A 20207-nucleotide genomic window follows, 5' to 3' on the forward strand; every position below is an offset into this window, starting at 1 on the left:
GCAGAAGCAGGGATGTACATTCAGTCTAATTTTCCTTTAAAAACAAAAAAATCAACCTTTCAGCATTTTGGGCAATGTTGAATTCAACAGAAAACTGTGTTCAAGTATTTTGCCTTTAGAAATTATCTCATGTGAGCAACAGCCTGTAGAGCACTACAGAAGAAGTGGAATTTCTCTCTGAAATCCTTTACCCAGCTCTGTAAATGGTAACCCTGTTCTCAGGGCACATCAAATTCCATGGCAACCAACACGTATTTCTCCTCATTTCCCCACACCGATGCTGAACTACAGCCTTTTGTTTGGAGTGCTAAATGCAAGTATTTTGAGATGCCTTTCAGAGGGTTCCTCAGCAGCTGACCTGGTAATTTGTACACATTTCTTGTACTTGGTGCTTGAATTCCAGAATACTTTTATGCCAGACCTTTCAATATGGATTAATACTACACGGTGATGAGAAAACCCAGCCAGTAGTCCTGTCTGTGGTGACACATAGCCTGTCTCTTACAGATGAGGCCACAACCATTGTAGCAGGTACACACTGGAGAACAGGCTTACAAACCTCCTGCAGTATGTGGAGAGCCTGCCATGAGAGTTCACACTTCTCAGCACTACAAGACAGCTTCAACAAAACTAGACTATGAAGCAGAGCAAAACACTCAGTCTTTCACTTGTGGTGCATCTCCAGACCTTAGGTGCAGTGTATTTTGCCTCTTCTCGGACAGAAGAGCCCCGCTGGGCCCCTCCCTTGAGGGGTCTGGCTATATGCAGCACACCCCTAGATAAGCGGCGCGGCTCCACAAGAGCCCGTTCTTCACTATTGCTCTTCCCCCCCCGCTTCCTACCTGGAAAGCTCATCCCAGCTCTTCCATTCCTCAAAACTATATCAATACGGATACCTGCCCCTGGCTCCCAGCAGTGCTTTATCGTCTGCGGGACCGCCCCCGAGCCCGGCCAGCCGCCCACCCCGGCTGCGCCCGTCCCTCTCGCCCCCGCAGCCCCAGGGCAGACCTCCCGCGGGCCGCGCTCAGCCGCCCCTGCCCTGCCCCGCCCCTCTCAGGGACCCTCCAGCAGCCCCACCCCAGCACCCCCAGGGCCCGCTCCCACCCTCTCGTCCCGCCCCCTTATCGCCCGGCCGCAGCCGCCTCCCTTATCGCCCGTATCTGCCCGTGGGCAGCGACACCGCCGCTCGCCCGGCCGCGCCCCGCCAGCGGCAGCCCGGCTGCGGTACGGCGGTGGGCGCACGCTGAGACCCGGCCCAGGGCGGAGCAGGACGGAGGGGAGCGGCGCCCGGCCCGGCCCCGCCCCTCCCCGCCCTGCGCGGGGCTTTGTTCCCCCGCATGCAGCCCCCGCCCGGGAGCGCGGCCGTGCCCGCCCGCTCCGCGGAGCGCCCGGGAGGCGGCGCGGCGGGGGAGCCCCGGCGGCAGGCCCGCCCCGCGCGGTACCCGCCGTCACTGCCGCGGGCGTTCGGGCCGCCGGCGCCTCCCCCGCCGCGGCGGCGGCCTGATGCGGCACCCGGCACCGCCCCGCCCGGCTTTTTCTCCCCTTCTTGCGGCGAACCCTCCGCTCTGATATCTCCGGGGGCGAGGCGGGGGCGGTGACGCCCCGCGCCCGGAGCGCCGGCCATGCGGGGCGCGGCCCCCGGCGGCCCGGCGGCGGGCGGCAGACGCTGAGTGCGGGCGCGGCGATGCCGATGCCGGGGGCCGACGGGGCCGCGGCGGCCAGACAGCCCCCGTCCGGCGAGGCGGCGGCACCGCGGGAGGAAGAGCAGCAGGAGGAGGAGGGCGAGGAGGATCTTCGCGACGGCGGCGTCCCCTTCTTCGTCAACCGCGGCGGGTTGCCCGTGGATGAGCCCACCTGGGAGCGGATGTGGCGGCATGTGGGCAGGATCCACCCCGAGGGGGACCGGGTGGCGCAGAGAATCCGGGGCGCCGCCGACCTGCCCAAGGTGAGACCCCACCCCACCCCACTCCGGGGCTGGTGCGGCGCGGGGTCCCAGCGGAAGCGGCCGGGGCGGACCGTCCCCCGCAGGGCGGACGAAGGGAAGGGGGAGACGGCGGCATCCCGCTGGGAGAAGGCGCCCGCCTGTCCCCTTAGGAGGCCGGTGTCCCCGGCTCGGGAGCGATCCCTCGGATAAACGGGCCCCGGGACTGCTCTTGCCGGAAGCAAAGCCACGCTCTAAGTCGGAGTGCGAGAGGGTGTCTGCGGGGCTCTGCCCTGTCTGGTGCGCCAGCAGCACCCTCTTCTTCTGCGGCCTTGCTGGAAAACGGACTTCAGGTAGCTAATGTGTGAGCAGCCTGGAGGGGTAGGGGGGAATGGTCAATGCCTAAAGAGAAAGACTGGATAAATGATGAAAAGATGAGGAGAGTTAAATTTAGAAGAGTACAAATACTTGAGGTGGGGGATTGAGCAGGCGGAGGTGAGCCTTTGAACCTGAAGAAATTTGATTTGGGTACAGGCTCCCACACCAAAAGGCATTCTGGAACACAACTGTGTCTGTCAAAAAAGACTTTTGATGCCAAGCGTTTTAAGAGGAGTTAGCAAACGCTTGCAGAGCTTATTGCTGGCATAGGGTCAGATGTGACTTCCAAGCGTGTTCCTGGCCTTGCTGCAGAGAACTCTACGAAAATAGGAACCAGTGACTATTTCACTGAGCTTTGTGCTGTACTGAAACATTTGAATGTGAATTATTGTGATTGTTGCTATCTGTATTGCATCTCAGCTGGAGAAAAATCTCTCCCTTTCATTGTCCTGCTGTGGACAAAAGACACTGCAAACATTTGGTATGTCACTCCACTGGTGGGTTGTAAGAGTCTTCCCATCGCTCTTCTAGAGGAAATTCAGATACAAAAAGATGAAACTTTTTCATCTCAGGCTTTTTTAGCAAGGACTTACCTCCTTTGGAAGGTAATTTGAAGGATGGAAGAACATGCTGTTATATAGTGCACAGACAATTCATACTGCTTTCCATGAGGAATTCTGGAGAAGCATGTGATGCAACATCCTTTGTGCAGTAAAGAGTCATAGGCATCTGTGGCAGCAACTGGAACAAAACCTGAGTCCTGATTACAGTCCCTATTCTAACTCCATTGGACTTTTCCTTCCTTTTCAGATTTCCTTCCTTTCCCCTGACTTTGTCCTGAGCCTAGGTGAAGGCTGAAAACATGTTTCAGATCAGTCAGAACACACACTACCTAATTTCCTAAACAGAAGGACTGATTTGGCCAAAAAAAAAAGTGAGGGAAGAAAGAAGCTGACAAACAACACTCCAGTCAATGATGGGGGGAAATACAGTGTTCAGTTCCTTGTTTTGATCTTACGTGAAGAACTTCCATTGTTCTCACTTTACAGTCTTCATGCAAGAGGGTTACAGTTAGCGGACACAAGTGGTCTGGGCTCTTGCAATAAGAGGTGAATTTGGGCTGTTTTGTTTTGTGAGTTGCTGAGTTTTGGGTTGTTGAGGGGTTTTTTGCATCTGGTAGCACCCCTGGGAAATAGATCTACGAACTGTATTCAGTACTCTGCCATCTGAGATCCCATTCCCAAGCTCACTCAGCATACAGCTGGGAGGGTACTGGAATTCAGGAAACCACAGGGATGGATGAGTTCTGTTTCCTTAGCTCCTTCTCCTCTGTAGAGATGTATTTTTTTCTTTGAGGGTTGCTTTTTGCCACTTGTCTCCTTGCCAGCAAGTTTCTTTGAAAGGCTGGAGTAACACATGAGAATCAGTAAGTGTACTCTGCAAGGCTAGCTCCTTTGAAAAGCCAGGTTGTCTCCATGTACTGAAGGGTGAATAGTCCTTTTTAGGCATTGGGAATGAGACAGTGACTTGCCTACTCCAAAATTTTGGCTATGGATCATAGCCAGCATTGGGTGTTGGGAAATAACTCTCAAAACTGTCAATTAATGAAAAAACTATAAAATGATGACTGGAGGAGGCTGTGATTAGACACAATTACAGATCAGCTTCAGGGGCTGTGTCTCTCACTGGTGTCTGAGAGCTCCTCTAGTCTCCATTTCCTTCCAGTAGACTTGGGGTGAGTGGGCATCCAGTGAGCAGGCTTGAGAGTGCTGCTCTCCTGTAGGTTGTGTTCTTTCCAGAAACAGGGTGGGGCATTGCCTTGCTTCAAGCTGCTGGAACCATCAATGGGTCCATGCTGGCAGTACAAAGTGATGTGTGCTTGGCTCATAAAGAAATTATGGATTTTAAATGAGATGGTTATGAGGGCAAAGACAGGAAGAGCTGCATCTAATGGATTCAGACTGAGTGAGACAGAAAAGAATAGTCTGATTTTTTCATTTAGGCTCTCAACCGAGGCTGATACTGCTCCTGTGTTATTTGCAGAAGGAAGAGTAGGGAGGTGCTTGGGTACACATAAGTACCATAAAAGAAACCGTTGCTAAACTAGGCTGGCCAGAAGAGCACCTCTGTGATACCAGTAAAGGAGCTTTGGCTGTGCCTCGCTCCCATCTGCTTCTCATGCAGCCTTTCAAACTTAGTGTATGAAAATCTTGGTTGTTCTCAGGATCCCCTTTCTAAAAGCAGAGTCCCAACCCCATGCGTATAGACAGCCTGCCAGGGTGCATGAATCTAGGAGTGGGGTGATGCATCTACTCCACATGAGTGATGAAGGACCAAGGGTGTGTTCATTTGGTAGGCTAAGCCTGGCAGACGTTATATACTTTAGGAAATCTGGGCTCTCTTCCTTGCTTTCTCTCCAGCTTTCAGAATAGCTAAAAGGAAGTCAAAATAGATCTGATTTCCTATCTTTTCTGTTATAAATAAATTCCTCTATGCTTTCTGAAAGACTGTGAAAACTACCTGATATTTATAGCTCTTTTGAGATGTGCAGTGGATGATGCTGGGAAATAAAAAAGTGTAAGGAACTCTCATCCTGTCAGTGTGGAATTGAGGGATGGAGACCTTATTCCTCTCCTTCTGTTTCTATTGCCCTATTAAAATGCTGTAGACCTGATGCAAAAAAGAAACTGTAGCCCAGTCTGGGCTGCAGGCCCAGATCTGAGAGAGAGCACAGTGTACTTTCATCAGTTTAATTACTTGAGGTGCAGGAGGCTCTTCCACATTAACTAGTCCCCTGCTGAACAGATTGCCATTATGCTGCTTCAGTGTTATACAGTCCTTTGAGGAAAAGATCTGGGGGTCTGTACTAGTAAAGGGAGGAGGAACTACCCAGAATCATTAGTCTGTGCTGTCAAAGTGCACTTAATCTATCTGTCTTCTCAAAACCATGAAAATCTCCATGCTGAAGAAATGAAACAAAGTTAAATAGTCAGCCTGCCCTGATTGTTACCTCTTTCCTTGTTTCTGCCTAGAAATAATTTCCTGTCAGTCAGTGTGTCACCTCACAGCATCCAAACTGACTCAGCTCATGCATTTCCAGAGATGGCTCCATTCCCGTGCCACTCTCTGGAGCCTTCCCTGCTCCTGCTGAACAAACCCAGTTTCACATCTGCTCCCACGTGCCTGTGGTGCCCCCTGCGAATGAGGCAGCCAGTGCCTCGGCTTGATGGGGGAAGGCAGCACCTGCCCATCTCAAGGTTGTGTTCTCTGGTCCTTGTATTGTGCGGGAGCACAAGCAGAGTGCAATCTTGTGGCAAGCCAGGACAGGGAACTGATCTGGCTGAAAAATACCCATGCTAGTTGGCTCAGCTTTCAGCTGCTCCTGGTGCCCGATCTGGTTCACCAGTCACTTGTACCAACACAGGACAGAAGAAGAAGGTATATGGAAAAGAGTGGCCACAGAAACACATGTGAAGGGTGCACTAAGAAGTACCACTGGCTACAAAAATACATCCAGCAGAGTGGAAGGCTCAAATGAACAACTGTCTCTGACTCACTTTTTCATAGCTGTGGATAGGCCAGCTCTGGGGGAAGTCAGAGAAGGAACTGAAATGTTAAAAGCTGAACAGCTGAGAAAAGATGCAGTCTGTTATTAGCAAGGTGCATGTAAGGCATGAGCTGTCTTTCAGAGAGAAAATATTGGGCTGTTTCTCCAAGCCTGTCTGTCATCTCAAACTTGTGTCTTCTTTTTATTTGTCCTGTGGACAGGTCCCTTCTCTTTACTTAGACACATTTCTCAGCTGCTGGCAAGACTACAGTTATCCCATGTGGAGCAAATGGTGAGAAAAATCTTGACTGGACCCATAAGGCTGAGGCCTCCAAATGAGACAGCAGTCTGAAAGGTGAACATACAGAAGTAATTTTCTGACCATGTAATTCAAAACACTAGACACTGCAGAGCAGGTAGTCATGCTGTCAAGCCTGTGTCCTAGTCAGTGCCAACTCCTCTGAAATGCAGGGAAGCAGTGAAGGACCTGTCTACCCTTGCTTGCAGGACTATTCCACCCTCTGGTGATACTGGAAAACTCATTTTCCATTTTTGCCTCTTTATTTTTGTTTTGTGCCTTTCAGTTTCAATACTCAAATGAGGCCATGTTCCCTCAGATGATAGCTTTCCTGTCCTGTATCCTGCCTTGTCAGTTCATTCTATTTCGTCCAATGTAATATTGCATAAATGCAGGATCTTTTCACATAGTTTGTCTTGCAGCTCTGTGGTGATGCCTTATTCTGAATCCCTTCCCAATTTCCATTGTGGAAATAGAGGAATGTTTCTGGTGTGGTCACTTTTTGGGCAAAAAGGATCTGGTTTCAGAGGAACATTCTCCCTATAGCTATGTGCCACTGAGTTCAGCAAAAAGCTGGAGAGGTTTGGAAGTAGTGATTTATGTTCTGCTCCTCATTTCAGATTCCCATACCAAGTGTGCCTGTGTTCCAGCCGTCCACCCCCATCCCTGAGCGCCTGGAAGCTATACAGCGCTACATCAGGGAGCTTCAGTATCCTTTGCTGTTACCTTACTGGTGTGATAACCCAGGAAGAAAGAGCAAGAGGACTTTCTTTCCCTGTGACAAACAGAAAAGCTCCTTCTGTTGCAGCTGGAAAAGAATGACACTTGTTCTCTGAAAACAGGAAGCTGGACTTGGGATAATATTCACTGCATGTAACAAATGGGCATGTTGTCAAAGGCCTTTTCCTACTAACCACTCTTCTAGGTCAGTGGCTTTACAGTGGTATTTCATTAAAAAACACACATATCTGAGATCCTGACAGCCAGGTTTCAGATGTACTACAAACTGCATCACCTCATTGTTAAGGTGTGGGTGTGTTGTGGTGATGGGCAAACCTTCTAAGGTCATCCTATTCAATCACTCTTCTCTACCTAAACAGCACTCAGCCACCCTGCTTTTGTGCATCTTTGGTATGCTGCCCCTTTATGTGCAGAACTGCCTGTGTAGCTGTGTTGAAAGAGATTTCTCCATTCCTGTTGTGCTGGAGAGCCATATGCCATACAAACACAGTCTAATCGCCCTGATGAGATATAGATCTAGCTCTGGCTTCAGCCCTAATTCAAGGTAAGAAGGCCAACCTTTTGGCATCTTTTACCCATCCAGGGTGGTTGTGCTCTAGATTGGATCCCAGTCAATCTTAGAATAAGATACCATGAATGTTTCATTGCTCCATGTATTATGTGCAGATTGGAGCAGGAAGAGATTTATCAAACTATTCTGCCTGAGAACTGGAAAGCTGAGCAGAGCATGTGCTGTCAGCATGAACCTTTGGGAATTGGAGTGGAAATCTGTATGTGGGTATGAGTAAGAGAAGAATTGACAAGGAAATACAGTAGAAGTAAGGAGGAATTATAAATGGGAGAAATGCAGGAAAGGGAGGTAGGGATTTTCTTGTGCTGCTGCTACATTTGTGGGATCATGACTTTTTTGTGAGAATAGTAAATAACATTAAAGTCCTTCACACACGTTTTCTTCAAACTCTACTTCCCAAGCTGCCAAGCCCTTAACTTCTTGTTTCCAGGTACAATCACACTGGGACACAATTCTTTGAGATTAAGAAGAGCAGACCTCTGACTGGGTAAGTGCTGGCAGCCTCTACAGCATTTAATCCTTTCTTTGTTGTTGGAATCCTGCTATACAAAGTGCTTTTTCTCCATCCCCTACCCAAGGTCTAGTGGCAGTCAGGGCTTTCAGCACTGCAGCTGCATCCTGCTTTGGGTAACTAACTGTTGCCCGGGGCATAGCTGGGCAGAGCTGTATCTGGTCTTTCTCAAGAAAGAGAGTAGGGTTCTTTTTGTCATGAATCAGTAAATCCAGTAAACCAAAGATAACGTATTGCAAAAATGTGCACATTCTGCTTGCTTCTAATTGGAATGTAACTATATGAACTTCTGAGGGATTCTGAAATTAGATCCTGGTCTACGTAAGCTGTGTGGAAGCCAAGCATCTTTACAGGTCTGACTTCATAGCTCCTGTGAGTGCCTCTGCAGAATCACTAAGCTTTTGGTGACTCACACATTGAACAAGAAAGGGTATTCTCCTCACTGCAGATTTTAGGAACTGCTGTGCCCCAGAAGTTCCTGGCAATAAGCACCTGATGTTCATTAGCTCTCTTGAAGAGCATATGGAGAATTTCCCATGACTGGCTTCTTACTATTGGTCTAGTCCATAGGTTTATGTGAGTCTAAATGCCTTGTTTTGTAATTGGTCCAATGTCTCCTCCATGGTACTCACTGAACAGATACTAGGGTTAATGCCAGAGAAGAAGGCTTTATTGGCTTGAGCCTTGTGTGGCAAACACTGCTGGCTCTTGGTCCTTTGAGGGTTTTACTTGTGGACACATTGGTGCTGTAGTCTCCCTGAGAACCCAGGTTGGCCAGTAAGCAATTTTGCTGCAACCCATTGAAGTGAATTCCTTGGAAGCAACAACAGCGTGTGGCAGAGACCTGGTTTGGATTTAATATCTTCTTAAAGAAGATACTTTGATCTGTTCCCTATCCTCTGTGGACCACCCTCTCTCCTGGAAACCTACCTTACAAATATAGTACAAAAGGGCTGAACTGGCTACATTGCAAGCAAAAGCCCTCTAACAGTCCTCATCTTTCCCTTGTCCCACTCTGCAGGCTGATGGACCTGGCCAAAGAAATGACCAAAGAGGCCCTGCCAATAAAATGCCTGGAAGCTGTGATCCTGGGAATGTATCCTTTCCTCTTGGAGTTGTGAATGTCTTCCCATCCTTGTGTTTTCACTGCTCTCTTGCTTGTGATGCTTTGAGGGTGGTAATAATATTGACACCAAGCCCCACACTCCTCTTTTTTCCTCCCCATTTCTCCCACAAAACCCCACCAATGAAATCCAAATCCAAGCAATTATCTAAAGTATCAGAACTAGTCCTTTGGTGTTGCTTCTCCATCACTAAGAAGAGTGGTGCTGCTCTGGTCAGCCATATAAGATTGTAAAAGATAAAAGAACATCTAAAGAGGAGCAAAAATACTAGAGTTAGCTCAGGAAATCCTTTGTGGATAGCATTGTTCCCTTACTGCCTGCATGTGTTCTGCATTAAAATAACTTACGGATCCTCCCCAACTTCTAATTACAGTGTATGTCATTTACTAGCTTAGGCAATACCTTTATTAGTTGTAGATGTGCAATATCATTAAGTAAACATCTTTCCTAGCTATCTTCCATGTTTAGTTTGTGGTACTTGGGCTATAGGTTCTTCATGCACCTGGAGGGGCAGAGATGGTGAGTGAATGATTCAAAAGTGGAGGTTGGTGAGTTTTTATCCTGAAGGTGTATGAAACAGTAGCTAGTGAAACAAATTAAAACAAACTGAGGAATAATGCTGCAGTATTAACAGTTTGGGAGCTATGGAATACAGTCCACTTACAGTGTTAGCATTGCAACTTCTGCATCACAGAACTGCATCAAAATTATCTTTTCTTTGTTGATTGCCTCCTTGAAGAGGCCAAGTCTATTTTCCCCATAATCCAGATGAAAGTAGGGCACGGTACAATGAGCTGGCCTCTTGACATGGAGAACAAATCCTGTCTATGTGATGCCTGACTCAATGGGGAGTCTGCTAAGCAGGCTGGGAGGGTCTGGAGCAGGTAGGATACATCTTGTCAGGAAACTGTTATCACCAGTTATTTCCTGAATAGTGGCTGCTGTCAGTTACCTCACCAACAACATGACCACACTGGACCGTTTTCCCATCAGCTTCAAAACCCACTTCTCAGGGAACTACTTCCGACACATTGTGCTGGGGGTGAACTTTGGCGGCCGCTATGGGGCACTGGGCATCAGCCGACGTGAGGAACTTATGTACAAAGCACCTGTCTTCCGCACACTGAGCGAACTCATCTTTGACTTCGAGGAGGCGTATCGCCGCTGCTGGCACACTCTGAAAAAGGTGAAGCTGGGCCACTGTGTGTCCCATGACCCACACAGTGTGGAGCAGATTGAGTGGAAGCGCTCCATCCTGGATCTGGACAAGCTAACCCGCGAAGACTTTCGCAAAGAGCTTGAGAGACATGCCCGTGATATGAGGCTGAAGGTAAGCAGCAAGGATGGAGTAACTCACTGTCACACCCACTGTCTTACCTGGCTGCTGGTGTACTGAGGGAATGAAGTGACAGAAAACTCGTAGATGTGTGGAGTAGAAAGAGAATTGGAGACTGGGGCCCCTTTCTTACTGAATACCACCCCACTGTATACAGGCTAGTCCTCTAATGGATGTTCATGCAGTGCTGCAGTTGTGATTAGGTTGGACTGTATACAGTCCTTGGAGCCATAGCTGTCACTGTAACTTGTTTTTTTCTGGCTTTTGCATTTTTGATGCACTTGCCTTGCCTTTTTGTCTTTTTTTCCCCATATAATAAATCATTGTTAGTTTTTGTGGGTTTTGCTATTACTCATATTAGTTTTCTGCACATGTAGCTCTTAATTTTATTTTTCTGGCAGATTGGGAAAGGAACTGGACCACCGTCTCCCACCAAGGACAGAAAGAAAGATGTCTCCTCCCCACAAAGAGGTCAGGCCAGCCCCCATCGGCGAAACAGCCGTGGGGACCGACGGTGAGTGGGGCTGATGGGCAGGACCTATCTAGAACATCTGTTTTACTCAGATTCCACCTTGCTGTTTGGTTTTGGATCCTTCTGATGTCCTACTGGGTTTCTTTGGAACAGTGGATGTTTCTCTGACCTGCAGTAGGATTCTTCCCTAGTCAGTACCATTGTGAGTTTATCATTGTTTAGGGAGTTGAGTTGACAGCTGGGTTTTTTTGCTTGCTTGTTTTGGCAGGGAGGAGGAAGGCAGCTCAAACAGACAGTGATGTTGGTAGTAGATTTTTAATCTTATGCATGGGTCTGAGCTCTGGTGTCTCACAGACCTGTGCCTTAAAGAGATTCCAAAAATTATTCTCCTGTCAGCAAGATTGTTTTCCTGATAATAACCTGGGGTTCTAGAGTGGACTTCCTATTTCCTAACTTGCATTCTGTTCTGTTGAGATCATTGGGAGCATATTGGAGGCTGCAGAATAGTTCTGTCCTCAGTAGTGCAGGATCAATCTGAAGCTCTGTGTACCTTTTCCTGTACTGCTATCTCTATGTGCAGCATCACCTGACTGAAGCAGTTTCTGAAGAGTTGTTACCCTCTTTGCTCACAGGCCATCTGGTGAGAAGAAGCCTGCTGATTCCAAAGCCATGCCAGACCTCAATGGGTACCAGATCAGGGTGTGAAGACAGCTGTGCCTTGTGTGCCTGGCTCCATGGACTTTTTGCTGGCCACGGTTGGGACCTGGATCCACCTGCAGTGATTCTGACAAATGGGACAGGGGAGTGGGAGCAAAAGAGTACTGATTTAACCAGGTACTTAATAGTGGGCCAGTCCCAGAGCTGGATCCCATGGGTCCCAGAGGATTCGCCTGCCTGTTTCTGGGAGAGGTGACCATCTTAATTCACTTAAGTATTTTTTAAAAAAGAAAAAAAAAAAAAAGAAAAAAAAAGAAAAAAATCTGTACATTAGTGGGAGTTTGCTTCAGGAAGAATATTAAGTGAGTGGGGTCAATAGACTTGCTATCTTTGCCTTGACAGCAAGTAGATGAAGCCTTCTTGTCAACAGTACTTCTTCCCTGTCTGCACAGAAGTCTTCAACCCCTGCAAGGCTTGCAGGGCTATGGGAGAAGTGATGCTGGAATGGGATGGCCCCTGAATCTTGTACAAAAGTCCTGGTTTTGTCATTATGAATACTTTGTTTATCGTCATCTCTCTTGTGAGAGATAGGTCTGAATTTGCTCAGCCTGATTTATTGACCATACAAAGTCTTCTCATCCAGAAAAAACACATGTTGTATGTTTAGTCCTGCCTATTTCAAAGCATTTCATTGTCTCTGAGGGGGTAGACAGTGGAATGCTGATGACCTGTTGCTGTAGGTCCTTTGGTGGTTGAATGGATCAGGATATGCCTATGCCACTGCTACATGAAAGCAGGCACAGAGACCTCAATTATTCCAGCAATGGAGATGGGGCAGGTGGGGGCTGGTAGAAAACCTGAACTTCACATCGTGTCTTCATCAGCCTTCTCTCTATCAACTTCTAGTGGCTGCTAATCAGAAAGTTTGTGGCAAGCACTTCAGTCACTGAGGTACAAGTTTTAAGAGTAAATAGTTAAAGAAGGATATAATAATGTGAACAGGTTTTACAAGCATTTTTTCCTTTCCACAAGGCTCTTGCCCCTTCCTCCCTGTAGTGTTAGTGCCAGAGTTATATATATGTGTTTGTGAAAAGCTCTGCTGGAGGAAATTGCAGCTGCTTTCCTGACAGCTCACCCTGGAGCCTCCTGAAAGCAGTTCCCCACCCCACTGCCAGAGCTGTGCTTGTGTTCTGGCTCTTTGGATAGCTGCAGTATGTAACACAACTGTTTACACTAACCTTCCCCAAAGGGCTGGACTGGGCCTTTCTGCCACTTGTGGCCTTGACTTCCTATGCTTCTTTTGGGGAAGTGTTGTACTGCTGATTAAGCAGTGTAATGCTTGTCAGAAATCTGGAGTGTTGTCAGACCTCTGGGCCTGAGAACAGTGGGATTTCCAGAAGTCAGAACAGCGGGATTTCCAGAAGTCAGAACAGCATGGTCTTAAAGTGATTTGGATGCAAAAACTGAGAGTGCAAGTAGGAGTATCCTGGAGAGAAAAAGTCTTGTTTTATCACAGCACTGATAAGGAGCTAAACTTTCTGAAATACCACATATATAATTTTGTTAGAACCAGGCTATTCTTTCCTTTCTTTGTTAGAAACATGATGGAGCTTAGCTCTACTAGTTTTTTTGTTGCAGTATTCCTGTGCCGCATCCTCATAATAAGCAGAGCTATTTTGGTGGCAGAGAATGGGTTCTTAACCCCAAACAAATCAGCTCTTCTGCCTAGTTAAAGCAGTTAATCCTCGAAGCACCACCCACAAGCTATTTAACTCACGCCTTACAGGTTCCTAATTGTACATCCTTAACTGTGATGTAACTTGCAAGGTGTATCCATACCACTGCAGTCGGTCCTTCCAATATCCCTTTGTAGTCTATTTTCTGCTGTGCTGTACAGCCAGGAGAAGCTGTAAGAAGATGTCTGAACTTGCTGCTGAGCCAAGAGAAGGTTAATCCAGAAGAGAATGCCAGTTTCCACAGTGCAGTGTGACACCTGTCTACTCCCTTATATTCCAGCTACATGCAACAGTTGAAGTTAACAGCAGCAGTGAGCCAAGCACCCATTTGAATGTGTCCTCTGCTCATTTTTGTGTGGCTGTAAATAAACATATTTAGTGTCTGGATGCTAGCGATGACGTTAGCTGTAAAGGCACCACAGTTACCTGTAAATAATATGGGCCACTTGGAAGCCACAAACTGCATAATGTCTGCTCTGCAGCAGACTGAAAGTTCAGATGCCACTGTGAATCATATGATAAATACAAGCAGCAGTCAGCAAGGGAAAACTGACTGTCAGGATTTTTTAAAGTGGATGAAATCCAGTATTTTAAAAAAATTACAAAAGATGCCTAGAATGAATCTTTACCATGACTTTGTTTAGTTGATTGGTTAGTTATTTCAGAGTAATTGGAGAGCTTTTGAGAGTAATTAGTAGTTTAATACAGAGAACATTGAATAACTGGACAGACTTGAGCTTTTTTAGATGGAAAGGGGAAATGCGGGGGTGGGAAGAGAGATTTTACAATAGCTGAGACAAATGAGGGGTCAGCTGCAAGTTAATGATGCTTTCTTGAGAGCAGGGGTGTTCAGCAGTGTTAAATCACCAAGGCAGAATGGCTTAAAACAAAATGCTTTGTTTGATTTTGTAATTAAGTGCTTTCCTGTAGGATGTAACTGAGGCCAGTAGCTTAGAAAACCAAAGGAAATGGATGTTTAAGATATAAATGACAGGTAGAGTTCAAGGTCTCTTAATCCTCATCTGCAGCTAGACAAGAACATCCTCTTTCAAGATTTAGTTGCACAATTATATATGCTAGGAAGTATTTAATTCTTTGCTTGTATCTAACATTGATTAACTTCTCAACATGGACACAGGAGACAAGTGCACTCTGCTAGGGTTACTATTTCAAGCCTTCTACTGTGTTTCTCTATGTTGTAGAATTCCTGCTCCTTACTGTTTCTGTATCTCCAGTATAGCAGATGGTACAAGAAACTGGAAAAGGACCATAGAGTTCTCCTCCTCTTGCTCTTGCCCGCCCCACCCCCCCATCATTGTAACAGGATTAATCACTTCAATACAAAGCTTTGTTTCCTTCCTACCAAACAAGACCACATTCTTCCATGAGAGAGAGGATTCATGCAATCTAGCTTTATGCTGTAAGAAACCTGAGGGTACAGTGCAAGACAAACTTTAGTACTTTGACTTCTTCCTCCCCTTCTACTTGCACTGGTTTCTGGTTTGTCTGACGTGAACCATAAGGAAAAAAGGCTGGTGATGAGAGGCTTCTTCTTCTGCAGGCTTTAGAGCTCTACCGAGGAGGAATGATAATGTAACTCATACTCTTTTAGTGCCTGCAGAACAAGGAAGATGGATCTCAAGGAGTCCTATTAATTTTTTAATATTAAATATTAATAGGGTTGCTCATGTAGCTCTGTGATGTAAATTTCAGTGTTCAGTAGGTCACACCTGATGTCTGTTCTGCAGTACAAGTCCTGTGAACTCTGGAAAGGAACCTTGTTCATACACTAGGAATGGATAGACACTGCCTGCATTGTACATAAAGCCAAGGTGAGCTTTGAAAGACTTCAACAAACACTGACATATCACTGGCAAAACTATTCTAAATGTAATGCAAACTTTGAAAGAACAGCCCCTCTTTATACTTTTATGTAGACAAGTCCCTTGATACCTGGCCAACTGCAATTTTTTTTAATGGGCAGATTCATTAGTGAGAAAAACTTCATGCTACAGCATCACTCTGATATAAACTTTGTATATTAAAGAGCAGGGTTGGGTGTCTATCAGTGTGACACACTAGCCTATTTTTTTAACTGGTAGAAGCTAAAGGAGTGATTAGGAATGTGAGGTGTGTTAGCAAGTGTTTTAGGTGGAAGTGGAGTGCTTTTTTTTCAGTTACTATTTTACCTGTGGGCCAGGGTATGGGTCAGTACATAGTTTCTATCAGAATAAATTACTCCAGAACTGTACATGTGTTCACGTAGTAGCTGTATTGCTGTTTTCAAGTCTGCTTAACACGATGAATTTTAAGTATTTCAGGTGAAAGCCTTAATCAGGTGCCTGCCCCCTAAGGTAGGCTCATGTGTGGTGTTGTATAGACTGGAACATGACTGTCCTTAAAAATTCAGAGTTAAGAAACCATAATGAACAGAAGTTTCTATCTGCCAAAGGGCAAGAGTCTGGATTAGATTGGCTTGACCTTGCTGCAGTGGCTTTGGCTAATCACTTTGGGTGGTTGCTTTAGCTACCTGCTTCTTCTGAGTGAAGTATTTCAAGTGGGCCTGATACTTGAACAGTAGGTATAGGCAGAGGGTGTCCCAGGTGTACTGTGTGTGCAAGTCTGGCTGAAATAACACCACACATTCCAGTGGCCTTGCACTGTTGTCCTGACAACATTTAGACCTGCATTATGGATTTATAATTTTACTTAAGAAAGCAAGTGCTATTCTGGCTTGATGTTTGCTCTTCCAGAGCAAGGTGGAGATGACCCCTCTACAGCCAAGCTGAACTCCTTAGTGAATTTAATATTTCTGTGTGTCTTCTGAGCAGTTGTTTACTTGTATCACAACCACTCTCCTTCAGTGGTGCCCTGGCCCTTTCTGCTCAAGAGCAACTCTGTTCAGGCCCAGAAGGCTACTGAATCCCCCATGATCTCTGCAGAGCAGAGTTTCCTTCCAGGTCAGGGTTGAGATGGTGCTAGTGGGACCAGAGCAGTCCCCCTCCATGCACATCAGTATTCTACTCCAGCACTGATAGGGTGCTCCAAAACCATTTACATCTTTATCACTGGTACAGCTCAGAACTAAGAAATGTAAAGTTTCTTTCTTTAAAAACAGTATCATGTGTGTCTTTTTGTATTTAATCAGTGTGGTTCTGTTTCTTATGTAGCCAACACAGAATTTTTATTTAGATTTAGTTTTTACTGCATTTCCCATGGCCCTCATGTTGATACTTCTTCCTGCTTCCTTTGACACTTAAGACAATAAAATTCCCTCTGTACTGCTCTCAGCTCGTGCAGAGAAAACAAGTTGTCTGTACTGTCCTTTCTGCTTTAAACCTGCCCACTACATGTCAGCTGAGAAGTCAAAGGGACAGCCTTGAGTGATGGTATCAGGCAAATTATGTGAAGATGTCCTTTACTTGCTACACTAATGGACATGGAAGAACCCTCAGCCTCCTTTAATCATCTGAACAGGTGAGTATGTTTGTGCACAGAGCAGTTACCAGAGTAAGTAAGTATGTATGTTTAGCAAAGGTCATAATTCACATTTTCCTCTTGAACTGCCATCAGTCAGGCTGAATGGGGAAAAAAAATCAGTGCAGGCAGCATCAAAAATTTCAGTCTTACAATACTGCAACAAACAGTACTGTAAGGGTTAATACAAACCTCTTCTTGCACTGCTCAACTCTTCAATGTATAATTCAGTTTCCCTTCCTGGCCTGAAAAGCAATTCTGCTCAAAGTCTGTGTTTAGTGACCTTCCAGACTAATGACCTCACCAGGACTTCTCAAGACAAATGCTCAGTTAATAAAGGACAGTCAGCTGCAAGATTCAGTGCAAGAATCCCCAACAAGGGGATCCAACTTTATTCAGGCTATCATCTTTCAGGCATAACATACCCCTTCTCTCTAGGGAAATGAGTAATAGCTGGGACCAAGGCCAGGATGTAGGCAAGCCTACAGTGTGTATAGGAAAGGAATAAACATTCTCCAAAAAGAAAGGCACATGCAATAGTCCATCTTAGCCAAGTTAATTAAATGAACAGCTTCTGCCCTGAGGGAAAGTAATTGCACAGTTCTAAATATCTACTTCAGATGCTTGCTTGAAAAACACTCCCTGGTCCATGTCTTGCAGATTTTGCTTTAAGTCAGATAACTTCTATATAACTTCATATTCCCTATGGATGTATAGATCAGGATGATTGCTAGACAGTGGAGTGAGAACAGCAAAACAGTGATGTGGCCATAGACCTTCTGTTTCTTACACCAGGCTCTTCCCCTGCTACTGGTTGTTCCTGCACTTTTTGGTTTTCAAGTCAGTTAGAGATTATGCTGCTTGGACCTTAAGTGGAAAATCTTTATTGTGGGAAGGATAAACAACATGTTGAAGCAGAAAACAAAAAAAAAAAGAGAGAAACAACAACAACAAAAAAAAACCTGTCAGTTTTTACACTGAGAGGCCCAAAACTTTAGGCTCTCACATGTCTAAAAGCACATAGAAGTTCATTCATGAGAGAGTGAGACTGAGCCTTAAGAGCATCATCCAGGCAGAGACTGCAGGATTATGGCAAGCAAAGGCATATGACATGCTGTGGATAGCAGGCCATTACAGAATTAAGTTAACTCAGCCAGGTTTGCTTTCCTGGATTATATATATATATATTTGGCAAAGAGTGAGTGCCATCCTATCTCTAACCTCATTTTAAGAAAGGAAAGGAGGAGAGGAATACCTATAAAATAACTATGGCATTGATCTACTCCCAGTTTAAGAGCAGCTCCAGACACTGGCCAATAACTGAATTTATATAATAAATATAAGTAGAGGGCTTTGCATCCAGAAATAAAAAAAAATCAAAAAACAGAATAAAATTGCTAAAGCTTAAAGCCCAGTTTTGGGTTGTTTTTGTTTGGTTTTTTTTTTTTTGATGTGTATAAATTAAAGACTGGATGGAACAAATACATCTTTTGTTGTAGCACAAGCCAGTGTCTAGCCTAGTCCTTCTCCCATTTGCCAAACTCTGACCTTGAAAGCTGCTGTGTTTATCTTATCAAAGTTACAAAAAAATAAATTTTCCAGCTATTATACAAGAGCACAAGAATGTACAGTCGAAATTTGAAAGAAAATAAATAAATTTTTAAATAAATAAAAATAAAAATAGCTTCAAGTCTAGAATGACATTTTCAGTGGAAGCTGAAGGACAACTTGCCTTGACAAGAGAAGCCAGACATTTACAGCTGACACAAGGAGTTAAGAGGCATGCCAGCTGTGAAATCTGTCATCTTGGTTATGGTTGTGTAACAGGTGAGCTCTCTTCAGAAACTCAGTATCATACTTAGAAACACAATGCAAAATATTCAATTCAGCACGTGCATTTCAGCATGACAGTGCTGTGGGAAGCACTACAGGCCAGGCAGCTACAGTCTGTAAGAAGCAGGTCACAGCCAGCAATTCAATTAGTCTGCACAACATGAAGCCTGAAAGGAGATGGTATCCCACTAACACTTGTGTGGTATCCCTTTAGGTAAGCAACAAACGGGTTCATCTGCATTTGGGTGACCCATGCAAATTTCTAAACAGTACATCCAAGAAACATTCAATACTGAGGTGGTGGCAATAGGAGCAGATACTGGACTGTAGCAAAACCCTGCTTTGCAGACTTTGCCAACACCATCAACACATTGTTAAGAGCAGGACTCATACCTTGATTCGCTGAGATGCTGAATTTCTTATGACCTCTTTCAGATTCCTCAGAGAAGAGAAACTAAGGTCAAGTACATTTCCGAGTTCTGCTTTCACAAAGTAGGTGGTGTACAGAGCGCTAACAAGAAATCTGATTTTTTTTTGTTTTATACAGCAAGTGTTATTCCCATCTAAGTGTTCATTTCAGAGTTCCCACTCAATTCCTCAGGGGTGAGGAAACACACACTCTTACATCTTGACACCATTTAAATGTTGCATTTATAATAAAACTTAGCCTTAGAGAATTGCACCCATAACTTTTAACTTAAGAAATACATCTGCAGAAAAAATAAACATCAGTAACTCAGAAAGATAACTGGACAGAACAGTCATGGGAAAACAGCTGCTGGAGAGAGAGCTCATAAGAAAAAGGCATGGAGAAAGAAGACCTCAAACAGCAGCCAAGTTTCATTTATTAAGAACAGGAAAGAAGCTAGAACAATTATATTGTTTACCACTCCTCCCATCCCATGTAATTGGGAAAACTGATTATGAAGGGCAACCTCCTGAAGCAACGAACTTAAAACTGAGAAAATGAAGGAAGTCCAACTTCTATCTAAATAGCATAACTAAATACAGCCTAGCAGCTGTGGTGAAAACAAAGCTTTTTAGCAAAGATACTTTGTCAAATACTTGATTGCCTCTACAGCTGCGAGCTCCTGCAGCTTAGGAGGCTGCTAACAGGAAATGTACACACATTGCCAGTGCTCTCTGGCATCACTTCCACGAAGCACCAGTCTCCCTGAACTCTACATCACTACTAAGGTGATGTGGCTGTTAATTACCTCTGTGACACCTTCCCTTTCTGAGCATTGCAGATATTGCTGTTCTACTTTCGTAACCATTTACAGACCCCTCTGTAATTCATCAGAAAGCTATGTTAATGACAACTCATCATGCATTTAGGTCCAGGAACAGTTCTAAGAGATCTAAGATATGGAATCTCAGTTCTACATTCCATTACAACGCTCATTACCACAGGCTCTGATTTTATCTGTGGGTGCTATTCTTAAAGCATCACAAAACCTTATTTTCTCCCAACAACTATATGCTAGCTGCAATTTTAGTTAGGAACTTTCTACCCACCCCACCTCCAAACCTCTCCTATAATCCCACACAGTTAGGATGCATTCAGAGGTCTCCAGATCCATGTGATATTAACTCCAAATTGCT

General features: G+C 45.3%; 1 protein-coding gene across 3 annotated transcripts; it reads left to right on the forward strand.

Annotated features, from left to right (window-relative positions):
- Positions 1-1541: 1541 nt before the first annotated feature.
- Positions 1542-16601, forward strand: VASH1 (vasohibin 1). Of its 3 annotated transcripts, none has more exons than XM_062495203.1 (7): positions 1542-1945; positions 6765-6853; positions 7887-7943; positions 8989-9063; positions 10040-10421; positions 10829-10941; positions 11532-16601. In XM_062495203.1, exons 1-7 carry the CDS (start codon positions 1685-1687, stop codon positions 11602-11604), a joined length of 1050 nt encoding a protein of 349 aa, XP_062351187.1. In that variant the 5' UTR covers positions 1542-1684; the 3' UTR covers positions 11605-16601. The 3 variants fall into 3 exon arrangements, with proteins under 3 accessions (XP_062351187.1, XP_062351189.1, XP_062351188.1); XM_062495205.1 differs by lacking the exons at positions 1542-1945; positions 6765-6853 and adding exons at positions 6860-7069; positions 7245-7429; XM_062495204.1 differs by lacking the exons at positions 1542-1945; positions 6765-6853 and adding an exon at positions 6860-7429.
- Positions 16602-20207: the final 3606 nt, after the last annotated feature.

This window comes from Cinclus cinclus, chromosome 6 (assembly GCF_963662255.1).
Source record: "Cinclus cinclus chromosome 6, bCinCin1.1, whole genome shotgun sequence".
Taxonomy (NCBI): domain Eukaryota; kingdom Metazoa; phylum Chordata; class Aves; order Passeriformes; family Cinclidae; genus Cinclus; species Cinclus cinclus.

What these genes read in the sequence shown, in the direction of transcription:
- VASH1 (XM_062495203.1), top strand. Translation starts at nt 1,685, where the DNA reads ATGCCGATGCCGGGGGCCGACGGGGCCGCGGCGGCCAGACAGCCCCCG. An exon ending in GCGCCGCCGACCTGCCCAAG is followed by an intron (nt 1,946 to 6,764) that starts GTGAGACCCCAC and finishes TCCTCATTTCAG; the next exon opens with ATTCCCATACCAAGTGTGCC. An exon ending in CGCTACATCAGGGAGCTTCA is followed by an intron (nt 6,854 to 7,886) that starts GTATCCTTTGCT and finishes TCTTGTTTCCAG; the next exon opens with GTACAATCACACTGGGACAC.